Below are 25,590 nucleotides of genomic sequence, written 5' to 3'. Positions count from 1 at the left end.
GTGACGCTTCATTTACAATAAAGAGGAGCTGGAAATAAGAAACGGTACATTACCCTGAGGACTGGGCCAAAATAAATGGATTCAAGGCTGAATAAGGCTGTTACAGTGATGGAATATGTGTGGAAATCAGTTCACCCTGCCTTCTTTCTTTCTTTTTGATGCTTTGAACTGCTGCTGGTCTCCAGGAGGATTTAAAAAACATATAATATTCCTAAATCTTAAAAACTAACAGGTTTCACATTTTGATTAAATTGGGGTCTGTATATAGCAACACCCCACTGATGGGGTTAAGGGGGCTCGGGCTATTTACTGAACTCGGTGAGTAAAACCTGAAATTGGTTCACTCACGCCTTTCGAATCAGCATCTGAAGTTAGGGAAATATTAAAAAAATTATTTGTTGCTTGGCTTTACCTGACCCTGTATTCAGCAATTGGTTTAGTTAAGTACTCAAAGCAATGGCTTATTCCGTGGGTCACAGAATGTAACTAGTCCACGGGGGACAGTATATTCCCTGAGCACTTACCGGCTATGCAGTGCTGTTCCCCATCACTGGAACTTAATGTGGGGCTGAACGTGTACTGCCTGTATTTCTCATTCCCTGTACAGACCGTGTATGTACTGCCTGTATTTCTCATTCCATGTACAGACTGTGTATGTACTGCCTGTATTTCTCATTCCCTGTACAGACTGTGCATGTACTGCCTGTATTTCTCATTCCGTGTACAGACCGTGTATGTACTGCCTGTATTTCTCATTCCGTGTACAGACCGTGTATGTACTGCCTGTATTTCTCATTCCGTGTACAGGCTGTGCATGTACTGCCTGTGTTTCAGGTACTTTTGCCTTCTGTCAGAATAATTATCTATAATTAGGGCTGTGCATTTTGCACTGGTTACAATTTTTTATTGAATCCCTGAGCTCACTAAAGTTGGGTTAGGGAGGCCCGCTGGATTTGGATGAAGCCTCGTACAATCTATGTGGAACCCGTCCATGAAAGACAGGAATATAACGGGTCCCCCTCTCTCACCCATTGGCCAAGTGGAACCTCAGGGACTCCATGAAAAATGTGCTGAGGATTAGGCTTGACTCACAGTCGTGACACTCTCTGAACAATTTACCTAAATAGGTGTCCCATCCAGGGACAATTATGTCTCCCATGAACTGGGACTATCTGCATGCACTTCACATTAAATCTACAACAGTCATCAGAGAGAACACTAAGAGACCTACATCCAGAGCTTCTTAACTTAGCTCCCTGGAGTGAGTAAGGCCGATCTTTTTTAATGGTGGACTTTTGTTTTTTTGGCACATTTCGTTCACATGTGTGTTGTCGCTGGAGTAAAACCCTTGCTTCTTTAGACACTGCTGGAGCATTATTCTCCCAACTAGTGACGTTGTACAACACTGAAAATAAACACATGTAAAGTTACCAGCCCATCATCCTGCATTGTGTCCTGGAATGATCTTTATTCCCAGGCCAACATCGACTATAAGAATAAGCAGGAGATTGCACCGGGTGACAGTGATTCCTGTTACTCCCCACTCCTGAAAGGCTCCTCGGAGTCATTTATACTTTCAACCAGTGAAGGGTTCAAGTCCCAGGGGGTCCAAGTTATAAATGAGGATGTTAGGAGTAGGAAGCTAATAGTGTTACAGAATAATTTATCAAGAGAGGGCATTGAAATGGGCAATATAAGTGAGGCAACAAGATATGTTTCTGGAGATAAAGGGATCAAGTGACTGGTAAGAAGGTGAGTAATGGGCCTGACATCAATGGCTTTTTGAGCCAATAACCTTTTCTAGTTCCTGAAAAATTCTTACGTAAAAAACAAAACAATTGTAAGGTTTTATCGGAATATATCAAAAATCTAAAAGGGGCAATTCACATGTGGAGATCACCCAAACAAAATGACGTCAAGCATGCTGTGTTAAACCAAATGGTCTGAAAGGTCACTAGTTACTCAACAATAAGTTACGTTTCTATAGGACTGCTCGGGTACAGAGAGACGTCTCATTTTACTGGGGAGCACACCAATCCGGAGGGAGAAGGGAAAGAGGTTTAGGGGGAGAAAAAGCAGATTTAAAAAGGAGGATTTTTTTTACAAAGAAAGCAGGGAAGGAAGTGACAAGTCAGGGTGTTGAGTGAGGGATTCTGAAGGAGGGGTTTCCGTGGGTTCCTGGCAGTGGCCTGAACGCCCCCCCTACCAGCTTCGGGTGGAAGACAGAGTTAAAATCTCCCAGGGGGACCAGGCAGTTCACCACCCACTTCAGCCCCCACATCCCATATTCCCGCCCCTATAGTACGTGAAGAAGTGGCTCCCAGTGGAACAGAGGGAGCAGGAAGTTAGGAATAGGCTGGAGATGGAAGAGTCAGGAGTACAAGTGAGAATATACACCTGGAGGAGATTGCTATGGTAGGGAAGAGCAAAGAGATGGAGGGATTTGAAGATGAGGACCTTAAATTCAATTCACTAGGATATACAGTGTGCTATTTAACATCATCACTGATCATCATTACTCCTTGTAGAGCAGAAGTCTTCCACTGTTTTTCACCATTGAACTCTGCTTTGGGAAACTTCCAACTGCTCCCATGTGTAGCCTGCTCTTTTTACTTTGGCATCCTTGTTTCTACGCCGACTGTTTTTTGGCCTGCTCCGTCTTCTTTCTCCTTGGGAATTCAATTTCAACAACTGTCTAGCTATTTAAGATGACCGTATTAAATTAATGACACATGACCAGCTCTATATCTTAACTAAACAGTGCATGAATTTGGATTAAATGCGTTCTAAATAGATTTTTCTTATCCTGGCCCCAACCCCCTATTCCCAACCCAATAGTCCAACACACAAGCCTTGAAATCTTTAGCTTGAAAGAGAGACCCCCAATCCACCAATGAACTGCCAGAAGATAGACACTGACCATAGGTAGTTGGCTTGACAGCAGATGTCCATCCTGGCTCAGCATGTTGGAGACCATGATTGCTGGAAGGTCCATTCCTTGGTAAGAGTACTGAGGAAGCAGGCCATTGGGAGGGATCGAATGGCACAGTGAATGGTAGCCTCCATGAGGATCCATCAGGTGAAGGAAGGACGGATCTCCGAGATTTGGAGGAGTAATAGGAGGAATCTCATAGTCTTCATCACCCAACCCCTGGCCAGCAAAGGACTACAAGGAGGAAGAACAAAAAATTAAAATTTAGAATGGAACGGTAACTGAAACACTGACAGATATAGCTTCACTGAAACAAGACTGATTCACATGTAAGATTCCAACATCATTTCTTGGAGTTAAATTTAAAACTGTTCACTGTTTAAAAAGATCTAAGAAATCTAACTTTGCATTACAATCACCTTCTTCTCACTGCATTCTCAGAATTTGCATTTCAAAACTCCACCATCTTCCTGCCAATTTTTACAGAGTAAAACATGCAATCCCTTTTTTTTCGGTAAAAGAGTAATTTCACCCCAGGTCTTCCCCAGCGGCTGAGAAACTCCGTTACTGTCTGGGATGGGTGCTGGTACCAGTCATACCTGGCTCTCATTGCCTTGAAGGGGACGGCAATGTTTCACTTACTTTACTATATTGCTGCTGAAGCTTTCAGCCACCCCCCCCACCGCCCTAATAGGCCTGGGTTTTTACCTCTTTTATTGCTGCTCCCAGGAGATTAGATTGCCTGCGAGTGGGGTGAGGAGTGTCTGTATTGTGATGCATCACGACTGTACGGAACAGGCTGGATAGACCAATTGGTCTTTTCCTGTCCGACACTTTCGTATGTGCGTACGTAAGCCGGGACCACCAGAAATGGCAGTCCAGTGAAGTAAAAAGGGCCCGTTAGTGAGACCTGTATTGCAGGAGATCACCTACAGCACACCTGAGAATACCTGCAGCACCTGACAAAATTCCAACGCACTGATGTCGCTTGTGTACACTGATTTGGTGAATAAAATCCCACTTCATGTTGCTGAATATATTGCAATACACCTCTCCATTCCACCGGGAGGGAGAGATCGTCGGAGATGTCCCAACTCGAGAGAACCTTATATATTCTCCAATGAAAACAGGTTCAGTTCCATAAATTAGTCAAAGAAGAAAAACCATTGTGAAAACTTTTCTTTGTTAATCGCAAAATTAATCTTAATTATCTAAAGCTACTAAATTTTGCAATTTAAATGCTAATAATATATTTTCTTTAAATTTTTAAAAAATAAACTGCTCTATTCTCCATGGCATTGCACACAGGGAGTTAGGAATAAGAGTAATCTTCAGGTGAAGTGGGGTGAGATGCCCGGGAATAATTGGACCAGGTACACTGTTGTAAACCAGTCCCCATTTTAAAGTCATACACTCTGTCCTTTTTTAGAATATTTTCATTATAAATTCCTATGTCAACATTTATAATGGAAACTGCCTATATAAATGTGTGTAATTTCATCCTCACACCAGTGGTGACACTGCACTGCCTCTGCTGGGGGAAGGGTGTAATTACAGTGTGACAAGTTTACATATACAGTTCCCATTAAAAATGTATGCATAGGAATTTATAATGAAAAAAGTTCACCGTAAGTGCATGCAGAAGTAAGATTTTTAATATATTACAGATTAGCCTTGCTCATGGCAATGTGCAAGGAATATTTTTATCACCCCTTGCAGGTGAATTGCTGGTAGTTTTCACCATAAGTCGCTGTGGGAATAGCTTGCTGAGAAAAATGCGGTACAAGCTGGATAAACGATTTGTGTGCCTTACTGGAACTAAAACCACTTCCTGGCTCCAAGGCTGTGTAACTGCCCAAGGTTCGTGGGCTGAGGTTAATTCTTAGATTTTTTTTTCTTCAGAAACCCAGTGATGATTCTTATTTTCAGCCTGTAGATTCCAGATCATAATCGACAAAAGAATACTGCTGATCTTATTTATATTTTTTAAAATTTCATTGTTTGGCTTCAATGGTGCAACATTATGCTGAAGTGTACAGGAAACAAATTTTCCTGTGATTCTCTCTATTTAAAGATTAATTTTTCTTTGTGCTCATTAGATTGAGGAGGTCAGAAATGGGGATGTTCGCTGATGATTGCACAGTGTTCAGTTCCATTCGCAACCCTTCAGATAATGAAGCAGTCCGTGCCCGCATGCAGCAAGACCTGGACCACATCCAGGCTTGGGCTGATAAGTGGCAAGTAATATTTGCGCCAGACAAGTGCCAGGCAATGACCATCTCCAACAAGAGAGAGTCTAACCACCTCCCCTTGACATTCAACGGCATTACCATCGCCGAATCCCCCACCATCAACATCCTGGGGGTCACCATTGACCAGAAACTTAACTGGACCAGCCTCATAAATACTGTGGCTACAAGAGCAGGTCAGAGGCTGGGTATTCTGCGGTGAGTGACTCACCTCCTGACTCCCCAAAGCCTTTCCACCATCTACAAGACACAAGTCAGGAGTGTGATGGAATACTCTCCACTTGACTGGGTGAGTGCAGCTCCAATGATACCATCCATGACAAAGCAGCCTGCTTGATTGGCACCCCATCCACCACCCTAAACATTCACTCCCTTCACCACCGGCGCATCGTGGTTGCAGTGTGTACCATCCACAGGATGCACTGCAGCAACTCGCCAAGGCTTCTTCGACAGCACCTCCCAAACCCGCGACTTCTACCACCCAGAAGGACAAGAGCAGCAGGTACATGGGAACAACATCACCTGCACGTTCCCCTCCAAGTCACACACCATCCCGACTTGGAAATATATCGCCGTTCCTTCATCGTCGCTGGGTCAAAATCCTGGAACTCCCTTCCTAACAGCACTGTGGGAGAACCTTCACCACACGGACTGCAGCGGTTCAAAAGGGCGGCTCACCACCACCTTCTCAAGGGCAATTAGGGATGGGCAATAAATGCTGGCCTCGCCAGCGACGCCCACATCCCATGAATGAATAAAAAAAAAATCACTGCTGGAGAATGAACCCTTTCAATCCTTCTGCAGCCTAGTTCAGGTGCAGCATATGGTCCATTCGGGAAAAACTTTAAAATATTTGTTAATAAATGAGGCTGGAAAATGACTAGATGCTTATTCCTTCCGCCCTTGTACAAATGGAAGTGACATACTGGCAATGAACAAACAGGCAGTCTCACCCACAGAGATGGCCAGAGTGGAAAACAGATATCTTACAGTTGGGCCTTCTTCCGAGCTTGTGCTCAAGGCATGTTGTTAGGCCAACAAGAGTGAGCTTTTCTCGGAGTGCTCTATCTGAGTGCTGGATGGGGATATTGGTTGCAGAAAGGTTGAAATTGTTCCATTCACCTTCAATCTGACGAGCAGATCTAAAAGTTCGCCTCGAGTACCTTGCTCAAATGAGAACCTAATGGTGAGCACCACCAGATATTTTACCATCATAACTGAGCTCAATCTTGTCCTCATCCAACAGCCAAATATACATTTATACACTTCTAGACTTTCCAGCATATGTCACTGGGTAATGGCCTGGAGCAGGAAACCTGACTGATTTTCCCCACCTTGGCACAGGAACACAGAGACCGACTGAAGTACACATCCCACTGCCCTGACAGCGAGGGGCAGGGATCAATCCCAGGCTCCTCCTTGTGCGTGAGGTTAATTACTGCACTACTCAGCTCATTTACCCACTGAAATTGGGGGAACCCAGAAACTCGGATGCTTAACTGATGTCTGTGGCGAAACACCAACTATAACCATAGCGATATCCTCTGACCTCCATCTGCTCATCTGGAAACTATGATGACAGCTCTTTGCTATTTCTCATCTGATGGAGGGACCCACTGTGTGTGGTTAACAGAACCTATGAAAGTATCAGTCATCTGATAGTCCAATAATAAAAACTATTGTGAATCAAAGAAGTGGAGGTTAAGATGCACTGTGTTTTTAAACGGGGTATTTGTATGCTGAGGTTACCTAGTTCAGGACTTGGGTGAGGGCCAAGTTAAATTAAATAACGTTTGGGCGTTGTGGATTCTAACACTGCCCTTTCACCACTGTGACCTGGATTTCAATCCAGCTCAGACTGATGGGATGAAAGATTGCCGGGTGCTGTGTCAAATGTGTTTGAGCAATCTCAATCCAAATCCTGGAAACCCACAGGACAAAACGGTGCTACTTCAGCACAAAGTTGCAATCTAATTCAGAGATTGTCACACTGGGGCACTAAGGGGAGATCTACTGCGATGGGCGTTGAACTCATACCGTTAGCTTAGAAGTTTAGAATCCAGCTGGGCTGTATCATAGATGACCTAAGAGTGCTCAGTAGGGTTGATTGCACGATCAGAAACTACAGACAAGCAGCGGTGCTCACAGGGAAATCTCCAACCTGCAGCCATTGAAATGAGTGGGTTGTGGCTGCATTCTCCTAACCACAGCTCCCTGTTGGGCTAGGCCTCACTGGGAGAGCCCCAGTGTGGAACCAGCGCACTGGGTGCTTGAAGCAAGAAAATGTTCTGTCCACTATTGTTAATATCTCTTTGTTCTGTCCCCTATTGCTAATATCTCTGTTTCTTGTTATCTATTGAAGCCCATGAAATAAAAGGGGCAGTGGCAGTGTGGATATGAAAGTGACAAGAAACAGAGAGTAGTGGTGAACGATTGTTTCTCGGACTGGGGGGTGCAGGAATAGGGAGACCTGGGGGTACATGTGCACAAATCTTTGAAGATGGCAGGACAAGTTGAGAAAGCGGTTAAAAAAGCATACGGGATCCTGGACTTTATAAATAGTGGCATAGAGTATAAAAGCAAGGAAGTTATGTTGAACCCTTATAAAACACTAGTTTGGTCACAACTGGATTATTGTGTCCAATTCTGGGCACCGCACTTTAGGAAGGATGTGAAGACCTTAGAGAGGGTGCAGAAAAGATTTACTAGAATGGTTCGAGGGATGAGAAACTTCATTTACGTGGAGAAGCTGGGGTTGTTCTCCTTCGAGCAGGTACGGTTAAGAGGAGATTTGATAGAAGTGTTCAAAATCATGAAGGGTTTAGATAAAGTAAATAAAGAGAAACTGTTTCCATTGGCGGAAGGGTCGGTAACCAGAGGACACAGATTTAAGGTGATTGGCAAAAGAACCAAAGGCGACATGAAGAAAAACTTTTTTACGCAGCGAGTAATTATGATCTGCAATGCTGTGCCTGAAAGGGTGGTGGAAGCAGATTCAATAGTAACTTTCAAAAAGGAATTGGATGAATATTTGAAGGGAAAAAAATTGCAGGGCTATGGGGAAAGAGTGGGGGAATGGGACTAACTGGATTGCTCTTAGAAAGGGCCATCATGGGCTCGATTGGCCAAATGGCCTCCTTCTGTGCTGTAACCAATCTATGATTCTATTGCTAATATCTCTTTGTTAAGTCCCCTGTTGCTAATACCTTTTGTTCTGTCCCCTATTGCTAATATCCGTTTGTTCTGTCCCCTGTTGCGAATATCTCTTTGTTTTGTCCTCTATTGCTAATATCCCTTTGTTCTGTCCTGTATTGATAATACCTAGGACAGAGGTAGAACGAGCAATGAGGTTCTGCTGAGCGAGTTTGAGGAGCTCGGGACCAAATTAAAAAGTAGAAACTCAAAGGTAATAATCTCTGGATTACTACCTGAGCCACGCACAAATTGGCATAGGGTCAAACAGATTAGATGGTTAAATGCTCGGCTGAAAGAGTGGTGTGGGAAGCAGGGGTTTCAATTCATGGGGCACTGGTACCAGTACTGGGGAAGGAGGGAGCTGTTCCGTTGGAACAGGCTCCACTTAAACCGGGCTGGGATCAGTGTCCTGGTGAATCGAATAACTAGGGCGGTAGATAGGGCTTTAAACTGATAAGAGTGGGGAGGGTTCAGTTAAGGGTAATTTTATGAATCTAAAAGGAAAAGTCAAGGTTGTAGAGCAGGGTAGCGATTTGGGTAAAAATAAGCAGAGTGTGTCAGGAAGGGACAGAGAGTTTAACAAAGGTAATAGGACATTAGTGACTAAAGTCACATCAGGGAAAAAAAGCAAAAAGTTAAGATTATAGGTGTTTTATCTGAATGCACAAAGTATTCGTAACAAGACAGATGAATTAATGGCACAAATAGAGATAAATGGGTTTGATCTAGTCGCCATTATTGAGACGTGGTTGCAGGGTGACCAAGGTTGGGAACTAAATATTCCAGGGTACTTGAGTTTTAGAAAAGACAGACAAAATGGAAAATGAGGAGGGGGGAGGGGTAGTCCTGATAATAAAGGATGAGATAAAGGCAGTGGTGAGAAAGGGTCTTAGCTCAGAGAATCAGGATGTAGAATCAGTCTGGATGGAGCTAAGAAATAACAAGAGACGGAAAACACTGGTGGGAGTAGTTTACAGGCCCACTAACAGTAGTTATAGTGTTGGACAGAGTACAAATCAGGAAATTAGAGGAGCATGTAACAAGGATAATGCAATAATCATGGGGGATTTTAATCTTCATATAGACTGGGCAAACCAAATTGGCAAAAGTGGTTTGGGGGATGAGTTCATGGAATGCATCCGAGACAGTTTTCTAGAACAATATGTCAAAGCACCAACTAGGGAACAGGCTATTTTAGATCTAATATCGTATAATGAGACAGGATTAATTAGTAATCTTATAATAAAGTATCCTCTGGGGAAGAGTGATCATAATATGATAGAATTTCATATTGAGTTTGAGAGAGATGTGGTTAAGTCCGAAACTAGGGTCTTAAATTTAAACAAGGCCAATTATGTATGTAACTGATCCTACAAGGGGGCAGGCAACCTTGGACCTGGTCCTGTGTAATGAGTCAGGATTAATTAATAATGTCCTAGTTAAGGATCCCCTTGGAACGAGCGACCACAACATGGTTGAATTCCATATCCAATTAGAGGGTGAGAAGGTTGATTCTCAAACAAGCGTACTGAGCTTGAATAAAGGAGACTATGATGGTATGAGAGCGGAATTGATTAAAGTGGACTGGGAAAATAGATTAAAGGGTAAGACGGTACATGAGCAGTGGTGTTCATTTAGGGAGTTATTTTACAACTTTCAAAATAAATATATTCCACTGAGGAAAAAAGGGTGTAAAAGAAATGACAGCCATCCGTGGCTAAGTAAAGAAATCAAGGATAGTATCCGACTAAAAACAAGGACATATAAGGTAGCCAAACTTAGTGGGAGGATAGAAGATTGGGAATTCTTCAAAAGACAGCAAAAAGTAACTAAAGGATTGATTAAGAAAGGGAAGTTAGATTATGAAAATAAATTAGCAAAAAATATAAAAACAGATAGCAAGAGTTTCTATAGTTATATAAAAAGAAAAAGGGTGGCTAAGGCAAACATAGGTCCCTTAGAGGATGAGACCGGGAAATTAATGGTGGGAAACATGGAGATGGCAAAAATGCTGAACAAATATTTTGTTTCAGTCTTTACAGTAGAGGACACTAAGAATATCCCAACACTGGACAAACAGGGGACTCTCGGGGGGGAGGAGCTAAATACGATTAAAATCACTCAGGAGATGGTACTCAGTAAAATAATGGGACTCAAGGCGGATAAATCCCCTGGACCTGATGGCTTCCATCCTAGGGTCTTGAGGGAAGTGGCAGTAGGGATTGTGGATGCTTTGGTGATAGTTTTCCAAAATTCCCTGGACTCAGGAGAGGTCCCGGCAGATTGGAAAACTGCTAATGTAACACCGTTATTTAAAAAGGGTAGTAGGCAGAAGGCTGGAAATTATAGGCCAGTTAGCTTAACATCTGTGGTGGGTAAAATTTTGGAGTCTATTATTAAGGAGACAGTAACGGAACATTTAGATAAGCATAATTTAATAGGACAAAGTCAGCATGGCTTTATGAAGGGGAAGTCATGTCTGACAAATTTGCTTGAGTTCTTCGATGATATAACGTATAGGGTGGATAAAGGGGAACCAGTGGACATAGTGTATTTAGACTTCCAGAAGGCATTCGACAAGGTGCCACATAAAAGATTATTACTTAAGATAAAAAATCACGGGATTGGGGGTAATATTCTGGCATGGGTGGAGGATTGGTTATCGAACAGGAAGCAGAGAGTTGGGATAAATGGTTCATTTTCGGACTGGCAACCAGTAACCAGTGGTGTTCCACAGGGGTCGGTGCTGGGTCCCCAACTCTTTACAATCTATATTAACGATTTGGAGGAGGGGACCGAGTGCAACATATCAAAATTTGCAGATGATACAAAGATGGGAGGGAAAGTAGAGAGTGAGGAGGACATAAAAAACCTGCAAGGGGATATAGACAGGCTGGGTGAGTGGGCGGAGATTTGGCAGATGCAATATAATATTGGAAAATGTGAGGTTATGCACTTTGGCAGGAAAAATCAGAGAGCAAGTTATTTTCTTAATGGCGAGAGACTGGAAAGTACTGCAGTACAAAGGGATCTGGGGGTCCTAGTGCAAGAAAATCAAAAAGTTGGTATGCAGGTGCAGCAGGTGATCAAGAAAGCCAACGGAATGTTGGCTTTTATTGCTAGGGGGATAGAATATAAAAACAAGGAGGTATTGCTGCAGTTATATAAGGTATTGGTGAGACCGCACCTGGAATACTGCATACAGTTTTGGTCTCCATACTTAAGAAAAGACATACTTGCTCTCGAGGCAGTACAAAGAAGGTTCACTCGGTTAATCCCGGGGATGAGGGGGCGGACATATGAGGAGAGGTTGAGTAGATTGGGACTCTACTCATTGGAGTTCAGAAGAATGAGAGGCGATCTTATTGAAACATATAAGATTGTGAAGGGTCTTGATCGGGTGGATGCAGTAAGGATGTTCCCAAAGATGGGTGAAACTAGAACTAGGGGGCATAATCTTAGAATAAGGGGCCACTCTTTCAAAACTGAGATGAGGAGAAACTTCTTCACTCAGAGGGTAGTGGGTCTGTGGAATTTGCTGCCCCAGGAAGCTGTGGAAGCTACATCATTAGATAAATTTAAAACAGAAATAGACAGTTTCCTAGAAGTAAAGGGAATTAGGGGTTATGGGGAGCGGGCAGGAAATTGGACATGAAGCTGAGTTCGGATCGGTCAATGCCCTGTGGGTGGCGGAGAGGGCCCAGGGGCTATGTGGCCGGGTCCTGCTCCGACTTCTTGTGTTCTTTAGATTTGTGGTTGGGATCAGATCAGCCATGATCTTATTGAATGGCGGAGCAGGCTCGAGGGGCCGATTGGCCTACTCCTGCTCCAATTTCTTATGTTCTTATGTTCTTATGTATGAGGGGCGAGTTGGCTAAGATAGTTTGGGAAATTAGATTAAAAGATATGACAGTAGATAAGCAATGGCGAACATTTAAAGAAATAATTCATAATTCCCAGTGAATATACATACCCTTGATGAATAAAAACTCCACAGGAAAAGTGATCCAATCGTGGCTAACTAGAGAAGTTAAGGATGGTATTAAATTAAAAGAAAAGGCCTATAATGTTGCCAAGAAGAGTAGTAAGCCTGAGGATTGGGAGAGTTTTAGAAACCAGCAAAGGATGACCAAAAAATTGATAAAGAGGGAGAAAATTGAATATGAGAGTAACCTAGCAAGAAATATAAAAACAGATTGTAAGAGCTTCTACAAGTATGTAAAAAGGAAGAGATTAGCAAAAGTAACGCTTTGGTCCCTTAGAGACAGAGACAGAAGAAATTATAATGAGAAATAAGGAAGAGGCAGAGACGTTAAACAAATATTTTATATCTGTCTTCACAGTAGAAGACACAAAAAATGCACTGGAAATAGTGGGGAACCAAGGGTCTAATGAGAGGGAGGATCTTAAAGTAATTAAGATTAGCACAGAAAAAGTTTTAGAGAAACTAATGGGACTAAAAGCCGACAAATCCCTTGGACCTGATGGCCTAAATCCTAGGGTTTTAAAAGAGGTGGCTGCAGAGATAGTGGACGCATTAGTTTTGATCTTCTAGAGTTCCCTAGATTCTGGAATGGTCCCAGTGGATTGGAAGGTAGCAAATGTAACATCGCTATTCAAGAAAGGAGGGAGAGAGAAAACAGCGAACGAGAGGCCAGTTAGCCTGACATCAGTAGTAGGGAAAATGCTGGAATCTATTATTAAGGATGCAATAACAGAACAGAAGAACAGAAGAAATTAGGAGCAGGAGTAGGCCATATGGCCCCTCAAGCCTGCTCCGCCATTCAATAAGATCATGGCTGATCTTCGACCTCAACTCTACTTTCCTGCTCGATCCCCATATCCCTTGATTCCCTGAGAGTCCAAAAATCTATCGATCTCAGTCTTGAATATACTCAATGACTCAGCATCCACAGCCCTCTGGGGTAGAGAATTCCAAAGATTCACAACCCTATCAGTGAAGAAATTCCTCCTCATCTCAGTCTCAAATGGCCGATCCTTTATCCTGAGACTCTGCCCCTAAGTTCTAGACTCTCTAGCCAGGGGAAAAAACTCCCAGCATCTACCCTGTCAAGCCCCCTCAGAATCTTATATCTTTCAATGAGATCACCTCTCATTCCTCTAAACTCCAGAGAGTATAGGCCCATTCTACTCAATCTCTCCTCAAAGGACAACCCTCTCATCCCAAGAAATAATCTAGTGAGCCTTTGTTGCACCGCTTCTAAGGCAAGTAAATCCTTCCTTAGATAAGGAGACCACTTAGAAAATCATAATATGATTAGGCATAGTCAACATGGTTTTATGAAAGGGAAATCATTTAGATTTTTGGAGGGTGTAACTAGCAGAGTAGATAAGGGGGAACCAGTGGATGTAGTATATTTGGATTTTCAAAAGGCATTCAATAAGGTGCCACATAAGAGATTGTTACACAAGATTATTTCTCATGGGATTGGGGGGTAATATATTAGCATGGATTGAGTATCGGTTAATGGACAGAAAACAGAGAGTAGGAATAAACAGGTCATTCTCAGGTTGGCTGGTTGTAACTAGTGGGGTGCCACAGGGATCGGTGCTCGGGCCTCAGCTATTTACAATCTATATTAATGATTTAGATGAAGGGATCGAGTGTAATGCATCCAAGTTTGCTGACGGTACAAAGCTAGGTGGGAAAGTAAGCTGTGAGGAGGACACAAAGAGTCTGCAAAGGGATATAGACAGGTTAAGTGAGTGGGCAAGAAGGTGGCAGATGGAGTATAATGTGGGGAAATGTGAGGTTATTCATTTTGGTAGGAAAAATAGAAAAACATTTTTTAAATGGTGAGAAACTATTAAATGTTGATGTTCAGAGGGATTGGGTGTCCTTGTACATGAAACACAGAAAGTTAACATGCAGGTACTGCAAGCGATTAGGAAGGCAAATAGTATGTTGGCCTTTATTGCAAGGGGGTTATCACACAAGAGTAAGGAAATCTTGCTGCAATTGTACAGGGCTTTAGTGAGACCTCACCTGGAGTACTGTGTACAGTTTTGGTCTCCTTACCTAAGGAAGGATATACTTGCCTTAGAGGCAGTGCAACAAAGGTTCACTAGATTGATTCCTGGGATGAGAGGGTTCAAGACTGAGATCAATAGATTTTTGGACTCTAAGGGAATCAAGGGATATGGGGATCGGGTGGGAAAGTGGAGTTGAGGTCGAAGATCAGCCATGATCTTATTGAATGGCGGAGCAGGCTCGAGGGGCCGTATGGCTCCTCAAGCCTGCTATTTCTTATGTTCTGATGTTCCCTTTGTTCTGTCCTCTATTGATGATATCTCTTTGTTCTGTCCCTCTCTCATTGCTATCTCTTTGTTCTGTCCCCTATTGCTAATATCCCTATGTTCTGTTCTCTCTCATTAATATCTCGTTGTTCAGTCCTCCATTGCTAATATTTCATTCCCCTGTCCCCTCTCAAGAACAAGCCCCTTGTGCTGTCCTCTATTGCATCTATCTCTTTCTTCTGTCCTCTCTCACTATATCCCCTTATTTCCTGCATCAAACTTTGTTCCCTTGTCACTGACTCCATTCCTCTCCCCGGCCACTGTATGAGGCTAAACCAGACCGTTCGCAACCTTGGCGTCCTATTTGACCCTGAGATGAGCTTCTGACCACATATCCGCTCCATCACCAAGACCGCCTACTTCCACCTCCATAACATCACCCGTCTCCACCCCTGCCTCAGCTCATCTGTCGCTGAAACCCTCATCTATGCCTTTGTTACCTCTCAACTCAACTGTTCCAATGCTCTCCTGGCTGGCCTTCCATCTTCGACGTTCTATAAACTTGAGCTCATCCAAAACTCTGCTGCCCATATCCTATCTCGCATCAAGTCCCGTTCTCCCATCACCCCTGTGCTCGCTGACCTACAATGGCTCTCGGTCCAGGAATGCATAGAATATAAGAGCAGCATAGAATATAAGAGCAAGGAGGTTATGATGGAGCTGTATAAAACACTGGTTAGGCCACAGCTGGAGTACTGTGTGCAGTTCTGGTCGCCGCACTACAGGAAGGATGTGATCGCTTTGGAGAGGGTGCAGAGGAGATTCACCAGGATGTTACCAGGGCTGGAGCGCTTCAGCTATGAAGAGAGACTGGGAAGATTGGGTTTGTTTTCCTTGGAGCAGAGGAGGCTGAGGGGGGACATGATTGAGGTGTACAAAATTATGAGGGGCACAGATAGGATGGATACTAAGGAGCTTTTTCCCTTCGTTGAGGGTTCTATAACAAGGGGACATAGATTCAAGGTAAAAGGCGGGAGGTTTAGAGGGGATTTGAGAAAGAACTTTTTCACCCAGAGGGTGGTTGGAGTCTGGAACTCACTGCCTGAAAGGGTTGTGGAGGCAGGAACCCTCACAACATTCAAGAAGCATTTGGATGAGCACTTGAAATGCCATAGCATACAAGGCTACGGACCAAATGCTGGAATATGGGATTAGAGTAGACAGGGCTGATGGCCGGCGCGGACACGATGGGCCGAAGGGCCTCTATCCGTGCTGTATAACTCTATGACTCTATGACTCTAATGCCTCGATTTTATAATTCTCATCCTTGTTTTCAAATCCCCTATCTCTGTAACCTCCTCTGGCCCTACAACCCTCCGAGACCTCTGCATTCCTCCATTTCTTGCTTTTTGCGCATCCCCAATTTTAATCGCTCCACCATTGGCGGCCGTGCCTTCAGCTTCTAAGGTCTGAATTCCTAAGATCTGGAATTCCATCCCTAAACCTCTCCGCCTCTCTCTCCTCCTTTAAGACGCTCCGTAAAACCTACCTCTATGACCAAGCTTTTGGTCACCTGTCCTAATATCTCCTTATGTGGCTCGGTGTCAAATTTTGTTTGATAATCGCTCCTGTGAAGCGCCTTGGGATGTCTGACTACGTTAAAGGTGCTATATAAATGCAAGTTGTTGCTGTTGCTGTTGTTCTGTCCTCTCTCACTAATATCCCTGTGTTCTGTCACCAATTCCTAATTTTCCTTTGCTCTGTCCCCTATTGCTGATGTCCCTTTGTTCTGTCCCCTATTGCTAATGTCCCTTTGTTCTGTCCCTTATTGCTAATATCTTTGTTTGGTGTCCAAATGCCAATATGTATTTGTTTTGTCGTATTGCTAAAGCTCTTTGTTCTGTCCCCTATTGCTAATATCCCTTTCTTCAGTCCCCTATTGCTAACGTTCGTTGTTCTGTCCCTTACTGCTAATGTTCCTTTGCTCTGTCCCCATTTGATAATTTCCTCTGTCTGTTCCCTATTGGTAATGCCCCTTTCTTCTGTCTCCTACTGCTAATATCTCTTTGTTCTGTCCCGATTGCGAATTTTCCTTTGTTCTCTGCCCTAGTGCTAATTTTGATTTGTTGTGTTCACTATTGCTAATATCTTTGTTCGGTGCCCAATTGCTTATATCTACTTGTTTTGTCATATTGCTAAAGCTCTTTGTTCTGTCATCTATCGTTAATTTTTCTTTGTTTTGTCCCCTGTTGATAATATCCCTTTCTTCTGTCCCATCTCGCTAATTTTCTTTTGTTTTGTCCCCTGTTGATAATATCTCTTTGTTCTCTCCTCTATTGCTAATAGCTCTTTGTTCTCTGCCCTGCTGTTAATACCCTTTAGTTCTGTCCCTTATTGATAATATCTTTGTTCGGTGCCCAAATGCTTACATCTATTTGTTTTCTCTCATTTTGCGAAAGCTCTTTGTTCTGTCCCCTATTGCTAATTTCCTGAGTTCTGTCCCCTATTGCTAATTTCCTGTGTTCTGTCCCCTATTGCTAATTTCCTGTGTTCTGTCCCCTATTGCTAATTTCCTGTGTTCTGTCCCCTATTGCTAATTCCCTTTGTTCTGTCCCCTATTGCTAATTCTCTTTGTTCTGTCCCCTATTGCTAATTCCCTTTGTTCTGTCCTCTATTGCTAATTTCCTTTGTTCTGTCCCCTATTGCTAATTCCCTTTGTTCTGTCCCCTATTGCTAATTTCCTTTGTTCTGTCCCCAATTGCTAATTCCCTTTGTTCTGTCCTCTATTGATAATTCCCTTTGTTCTGTCCCCTATTACTAATTCCCTTTGTTCTGTCCTCTATTGCTGATTTCCTTTGTTCTGTCCCCTATTGCTAATTCCCTTTGTTCTGTCCCCTATTGCTAATTCCCTTTGTTCTGTCCTCTATTGCTGATTTCCTTTGTTCTGTCCCCTATTACTAATTTCCTGTGTTCTGTCCCCTATTGCTAATTCCCTTTGTTCTGTCCCCTATTACTAATTCCCTTTGTTCTGTCCCCTATTGCTAATTTCCTGTGTTCTGTCCCCTATTGCTAATTTCCTTTGTTCTGTCCTCTATTGCTAATTCCCTTTGTTCTGTCCCCTATTGCTAATTCCCTTTGTTCTGTCCCCTATTACTAATTTCCTGTGTTCTGTCCCCTATTGCTAATTCCCTTTGTTCTGTCCCCTATTGCTAATTTCCTGTGTTCTGTCCTCTATTGCTAATTCCCTTTGTTCTGTCCCCTATTGCTAATTTCCTGTGTTCTGTCCCCTATTGCTAATTCCCTTTGTTCTGTCCCCTATTGCTAATTTCCTGTGTTCTGTCCCCTATTGCTAATTCCCTTTGTTCTGTCCCCTATTACTAATTCCCTTTGTTCTGTCCCCATTGCTAATTTCCTGTGTTCTGTCCCCTATTACTAATTTCCTGTGTTCTGTCCCCTATTGCTAATTCCCTTTGTTCTGTCCCCTATTGCTAATTTCCTGTGTTCTGTCCCCTATTACTAATTCCCTTTGTTCTGTCCCCTATTGCTAATTCCCTTTCTTCTATCCTCTATTACTAATTTCCTGTGTTCTGTCCCCTATTACTAATTCCCTTTGTTCTGTCCCCCATTGCTAATTCTCTTTGTTCTGTCCCCTATTACTAATTCTCTTTGTTCTGTCCCCTATTGCTAATTCCCTTTGTTCTGTCCCCTATTACTAATTCCCTTTGTTCTGTCCCCTATTACTAATATCCCTTTGTTCTGTCCCCTATTACTAATTCCCTTTGTTCTGTCCCCTATTACTAATTCCCTTTGTTCTGTCCCCTATTACTAATATCCCTTTGTTCTGTCCCCTATTACTAATTCCCTTTGTTCTGTCCCCTATTACTAATTCCCTTTGTTCTGTCCCCAATTGCTAATATCCCTTTGTTCTGTCCCCTATTACTAATTCCCTTTGTTCTGTCCCCTATTACTAATTTCCTGTGTTCTGTCCCCTATTGCTAATTTCCTTTGTTCTGTCCCCTATTGCTAATTTAATTTGTTCTGTCCTTATTACTAATTTCCTGTGTTCTGTCCCCTATTACTAATTCCCTTTGTTCTGTCCCCTATTGCTAATTCCCTTTGTTCTGTCCTCTATTACTAATTTCCTGTGTTCTGTCCCGTATTGCTAATTCTCTTTGTTCTGTCCCCGATTGCTAATTCCCTTTGTTCTGTCCCCTATTACTAATTCCCTTTGTTCTGTCCCCAATTGCTAATATCCCTTTGTTCTGTCCCCTATCACTAATTCCCTTTGTTCTGTCCCCTATTACTAATTTCCTTTGTTCTGTCCCCTATTGCTAATATCCCTTTGTTCTGTCCCCTATTACTAATTTCCTGTGTTCTGTCCCCTATTACTAATATCCCTTTGTTCTGTCCCCTATTACTAATTTCCTGTGTTCTGTCCTCTATTACTAATTCCCTTTGTTCTGTCCCCTATTGCTAATTTCCTTTGTTCTGTCCCCTATTACTAATTTCCTTTGTTCTGTCCCCTATTGCTAATATCCCTTTGTTCTGTCCTCTATTACTAATTCCCTGTGTTCTGTCCCCAATTGCTAATTTCCTGTGTTCTGTCCCCTATTACTAATTCCCTTTGATCTGTCCCCTATTGCTAATTCCCTTTGATCTGTCCCCTATTGCTAATTCCCTTTGTTCTGTCCCCTATTACTAATTCCCTTTGTTCTGTCCCCTATTGCTAATTCCCTTTGTTCTGTCCCCTATTGCTAATTTCCTTTGTTCTGTCCTCTATTACTAATTCCCTTTGATCTGTCCCCTATTGCTAATTCCCTTTGATCTGTCCCCTATTGCTAATTCACTTTGTTCTGTCCCCTATTGCTAATTCCCTTTGATCTGTCCCCTATTGCTAATTCCCTTTGTTCTGTCCCCTATTACTAATTCCCTTTGATCTGTCCCCTATTGCTAATTCCCTTTGTTCTGTCCCCTATTACTAATTCCCTTTGTTCTGTCCCCTATTGCTAATTCCCTTTGATCTGTCCCCTATTGCTAATTCCCTTTGTTCTGTCCCCTATTGCTAATTTCCTTTGTTCTGTCCTCTATTACTAATTCCCTTTGATCTGTCCCCTATTGCTAATTCCCTTTGATCTGTCCCCTATTGCTAATTCCCTTTGTTCTGTCCCCTGTTACTAATTCACTTTGTTCCGTCCCCTATTGCTAATTCCCTTTGTTCTGTCCCCTATTGCTAATTCCCTTTGATCTGTCCCCTATTGCTAATTCCCTTTGTTCTGTCCCCTATTACTAATTCCCTTTGTTCTGTCCCATATTGCTAATTCCCTTTGTTCTGTCCCCTATTGCTAATTCCCTTTGATCTGTCCCCTATTGCTAATTCCCTTTGTTCTGTCCCCTATTGCTAATTCACTTTGTTCTGTCCCCTATTGCTAATTCCCTTTGTTCTGTCCCCTATTGCTAATTCCCTTTGTTCTGTCCCCTATTGCTAATTCCCTTTGATCTGTCCCCTATTACTAATTCCCTTTGATCTGTCCCCTATTGCTAATTCCCTTTGTTCTGTCCCCTATTACTAATTCCCTTTGATCTGTCCCCTATTGCTAATTCCCTTTGTTCTGTCCCCTATTACTAATTCCCTTTGTTCTGTCCCCTATTGCTAATTCCCTTTGATCTGTCCCCTATTGCTAATTCCCTTTGTTCTGTCCCCTATTGCTAATTTCCTTTGTTCTGTCCCCTATTGCTAATTCCCTTTGATCTGTCCCCTATTGCTAATTCCCTTTGTTCTGTCCCCTGTTACTAATTCACTTTGTTCTGTCCCCTATTGCTAATTCCCTTTGATCTGTCCCCTATTGCTAATTCCCTTTGTTCTGTCCCCTATTGCTAATTCCCTTTGATCTGTCCCCTATTGCTAATTCCCTTTGTTCTGTCCCCTATTACTAATTCCCTTTGTTCTGTCCCATATTGCTAATTCCCTTTGTTCTGTCCCCTATTGCTAATTCCCTTTGATCTGTCCCCTATTGCTAATTCCCTTTGTTCTGTCCCCTATTGCTAATTCACTTTGTTCTGTCCCCTATTGCTAATTCCCTTTGTTCTGTCCCCTATTGCTAATTCCCTTTGTTCTGTCCCCTATTGCTAATTCCCTTTGATCTGTCCCCTATTACTAATTCCCTTTGTTCTGTCCCCTATTACTAATTCCCTTTGTTCTGTCCCCTATTGCTAATTCCCTTTGTTCTGTCCCCTATTGCTAATTCCCTTTGATCTGTCCCCTATTGCTAATTCCCTTTGATCTGTCCCCTATTACTAATTCCCTTTGATCTGTCCCCTATTGCTAATTCCCTTTGTTCTGTCCCCTGTTACTAATTCACTTTGTTCTGTCCCCTATTGCTAATTCCCTTTGTTCTGTCCCCTATTGCTAATTCCCTTTGATCTGTCCCCTATTGCTAATTCCCTTTGTTCTGTCCCCTATTACTAATTCACTTTGTTCTGTCCCCTATTGCTAATTCCCTTTGTTCTGTCCCCTGTTACTAATTCACTTTGTTCTGTCCCCTATTGCTAATTCCCTTTGATCTGTCCCCTATTGCTAATTCCCTTTGTTCTGTCCCCTATTACTAATTCACTTTGTTCTGTCCCCTATTGCTAATTCCCTTTGATCTGTCCCCTATTGCTAATTCCCTTTGTTCTGTCCCCTGTTACTAATTCACTTTGTTCTGTCCCCTATTGCTAATTCCCTTTGATCTGTCCCCTATTGCTAATTCCCTTTGTTCTGTCCCCTATTGCTAATTCCCTTTGTTCTGTCCCCTATTGCTAATTCCCTTTGATCTGTCCCCTATTGCTAATTCCCTTTGTTCTGTCCCATATTGCTAATTCCCTTTGTTCTGTCCCCTATTGCTAATTCCCTTTGATCTGTCCTCTATTACTAATTCCCTTTGATCTGTCCCCTATTGCTAATTCCCTTTGATCTGTCCCCTATTGCTAATTCCCTTTGTTCTGTCCCCTATTACTAATTCCCTTTGTTCTGTCCCCTATTACTAATTTCCTTTGTTCTGTCCCCTATTACTAATTCCCTTTGATCTGTCCCCTATTACTAATTCACTTTGTTCTGTCCCCTATTGCTAATTCCCTTTGTTCTGTCCCCTATTACTAATTCCCTTTGCTCTGTCCCCTATTACTAATTCCCTTTGATCTGTCCCCTATTACTAATTCCCTTTGTTCTGTCCCCTATTACTAATTCCCTTTGTTCTGTCCCCTATTACTAATTCACTTTGTTCTGTCCCCTATTACTAATTCCCTTTGATCTGTCCCCTATTGCTAATTCCCTTTGTTCTGTCCTCTATTACTAATTCCCTTTGATCTGTCCCCTATTACTAATTCACTTTGTTCTGTCCTCTATTACTAATTCCCTTTGTTCTGTCCTCTATTACTAATTCCCTTTGCTCTGTCCCCTATTACTAATTCCCTTTGATCTGTCCCCTATTACTAATTCCCTTTGTTCTGTCCCCTATTACTAATTCCCTTTGTTCTGTCCCCTATTGCTAATATCTCTTTGTTTTCTGTTGTCCAGATGGGTGGGACTGCGCTCTCCTGGTTCCATTCTTATCTATCCAGTCGTAGCCAGAGAATCACCTGCTACGGCTTCTCTTCCCGCTCCCGCACGTTACCTCTGGAGTCCCCCCAAGGATCTATCCTTGGCCTTCCTTCTATTTCTCATCTGCATGCTGCTCCTCGGTGACATCTTCCGAAAACACAACGTTAGATTCCACATGTACGCTGACGACATCCAGTTCTATCTCAACCCTTCCCATTATCTCTCATTTGTCACATTGCTTGTCTGACATCCAGATGTGCAAAAAATTCCTCCAACTAAATATTGGGAGACCGAAGCCATTATCTTTGGTCCCCGCCACAAGCTCCGTTCCCTAGCCACTGACTCCATCCCTCTCCCTGGACACTGTCTGAGGCAGAACCCAACCATTTGCAACCTTGGCATCCTATTTGACCCTAAGATGAGCTTCCGACCACATATCAGCTCGATCACCAAGACCGCCTCCTCCCACCTCCGTAACATCACCCGTCTCCACCCCTGCCTCAGCTCATCTGCTGCTGAGACCCGCATCCATGCCTTTGTTACCTCCAGACTAGATTATTCCAATGTTCTCCTGGCCGGCCACTCATCTTCCACCCTTGTTAAACTTGAGCTCATTCAGAACTCTGCTGCCCATACCCTAACTTGCACCAGATCCCATTCTCCCATCTACCCTGTGCTCGCTGACCTAGGTTGGCTACCGGTCCGGGAATGCCACGATTTTAAAATTCTCATCCTTGTTTTCAAATCCTTTCATGGCCTCGCCCCTCCCTATCTCTGTAACATCCTCAAGCCCTACAACCCTCCAAGATCTCTGCGCTCCTCCAATTCTGGCCTCTTGCGCATCCCGGATTTTCATCGCTCCACCATTGGTGGCCGTGCCTTCAGCTGTCTAGGCCGAAAGCTCTGGAAGTCCCTCCCTAAACCTCTCCGCCTCTCTCTCCTCCATTAAGACCCACCCTTAAACCTACCTCTTTGACCAAGCTTCCTATCCTAATATCTCCTTATGTGGCTCAGTGCTAAATTTTGTTTGAAAACACTCCTGTGAACCGCCTTGGGACATTTTACTATGTTAAAGACGCTATATAAATGCAGAATGTTGCTGTTCCCCTATTGCTAATTTTCCATTTTTCCATATCCCTTTGTTCTGTCCTCTATTGATAATATCCCTTTGTTCTGACCACTATTGATAATATCCCTTTGTTCTGTCCTCTATTGATAATATCACTTTGTTCTGTCCCCTATTGATAATATCTCTTTGTTCTGTCCACTACAGATAATATCCCTTTGTTCTGTCCTCTATTGATAATATCCCATTGTTCTGTCCCCTATTGATAATATCTCTTTGTTCTGTCCACTACAGATAATATCCCTTTGTTCTGTCCCCTATTGATAATATCTCTTCGTTCTGTCCTCTATTGATAATATCCCTTTGTTCTGACCCTTATTGATAATATCCCTTTGTTCTGACCCATATTAAAATTATCCATTTGTTCTGACCCTTAATGATAATATCCCTTTTTTCTGTCCTCTATTGATAATATCTCTTTGTTCTGTCCCCTATTGATAATATCCCTTTGTTCTGTCCTCTATTGATAATATCCCTTTGTTCTGTCCTCTATTGATAATATCCCTTTGTTCTGTCCCCTATTGATAATATCCCTTTGTTCTGTCCTCTATTGACAATATCCCTTTGTTCTGACCCCTATTGATAATATCCCTTTGTTCTGACCCTTATTGATAATATCCCTTTGTTCTGACCCTTATTGATAATATCCCTTTGTTCTGACCCTTATTGATAATATCCCTTTGTTCTGTCCACTATTGATAATATCCCTTTGTTCTGACCCTTATTGATAATATCCCTTTGTTCTGACCCTTATTGATAATATCCCTTTGTTCTGTCCCCTATTGATAATATCCCTTTGTTCTGTCCACTATTGATAATATCCCTTTGTTCTGTCCCCTATTGATAATATCCCTTTGTTCTGTCCCCTATTGATAATATCCCTTTGTTCTGTCCTCTATTGATAATATCCCTTTTTTTTGTCCTCTATTGATAATATCCCTTTGTTCTGTCCCCTATTGATAATATCTCTTTGTTCTGTCCTCTATTGATAATATCCCTTTGTTCTGTCCTCTATTGATAATATCCCTTTGTTCTGACCCCTATTGATAATATCCCTTTGTTCTGACCCCTATTGATAATATCCCTTTGTTCTGACCCTTATTGATAATATCCCTTTGTTCTGTCCCCTATTGATAATATCCCTTTGTTCTGACCCTTATTGATAATATCCCTTTGTTCTGTCCTCTATTGATAATATCCCTTTGTTCTGACCCTTATTGATAATATCCCTTTGTTCTGACCCTTATTGATAATATCCCTTTGTTCTGTCCTCTATTGATAATATCCCTTTGTTCTGACCCTTATTGATAATATCCCTTTGTTCTGACCCTTATTGATAATATCCCTTTGTTCTGTCCACTATTGATAATATCCCTTTGTTCTGACCCTTATTGATAATATCCCTTTCTTCTGTCCCCTATTGATAATATCCCTTTGTTCTGTCCACTATTGATAATATCCCTTTGTTCTGTCCACTATTGATAATATCCCTTTGTTCTGACCCTTATTGATAATATCCCTTTGTTCTGACCCATATTAAAATTATCCCTTTGTTCTGTCCCCTATTGATAATATCCCTTTGTTCTGTCCACTATTGATAATATCCCTTTGTTCTGTCCCCTATTGATAATATCCCTTTGTTCTGTCCACTATTGATAATATCCCTTTTTTCTGTCCACTATTGATAATATCCCTTTTTTCTGTCCACTATTGATAATATCCCTTTTTTCTGTCCCCTATTGATAATATCCCTTTTTTCTGTCCCCTATTGATAATATCCCTTTGTTCTGTCCTCTATTGATAATATCCCTTTGTTCTGTCCACTATTGATAATATCCCTTTGTTCTGACCCTTATTGATAATATCCCTTTGTTCTGACCCTTATTGATAATATCCCTTTGTTCTGTCCCCTATTGATAATATCCCTTTGTTCTGTCCTCTATTGATAATATCCCTTTGTTCTGTCCCCTATTGATAATATCCCTTTGTTCTGTCCACTATTGATAATATCCCTTTGTTCTGTCCTCTATTGATAATATCCCTTTGTTCTGACCCTTATTGATAATATCCCTTTGTTCTGACCCATATTAAAATTATCCCTTTGTTCTGTCCACTATTGATAATATCCCTTTGTTCTGTCCACTATTGATAATATCCCTTTGTTCTGTCCCCTATTGATAATATCCCTTTGTTCTGTCCCCTATTGATAATATCCCTTTGTTCTGTCCCCTATTGATAATATCCCTTTGTT

The 25,590-nt window shown here is 42.3% G+C and overlaps 1 protein-coding gene across 5 annotated transcripts in view; it reads right to left on the bottom strand.

Annotated features, from left to right (window-relative positions):
• tox2 (TOX high mobility group box family member 2) overlaps positions 1-25,590 on the bottom strand; it is a 219,693-nt gene that overhangs the window by 43,438 nt on the left and 150,665 nt on the right. For all 5 annotated transcript variants that reach the window (XM_068000159.1, XM_068000164.1, XM_068000161.1 and 2 more), the window contains exon 3: positions 2,921-3,166. In XM_068000159.1, coding sequence (XP_067856260.1) covers positions 2,921-3,166 — 246 coding nt within the window. The remainder of the gene's footprint in view (positions 1-2,920; positions 3,167-25,590) is intronic.

Source organism: Heptranchias perlo, chromosome 19 (assembly GCF_035084215.1).
Source record: "Heptranchias perlo isolate sHepPer1 chromosome 19, sHepPer1.hap1, whole genome shotgun sequence".
Lineage (NCBI taxonomy): Eukaryota > Metazoa > Chordata > Chondrichthyes > Hexanchiformes > Hexanchidae > Heptranchias > Heptranchias perlo.
This window is presented reverse-complemented; position numbering and strand designations above follow the sequence as displayed.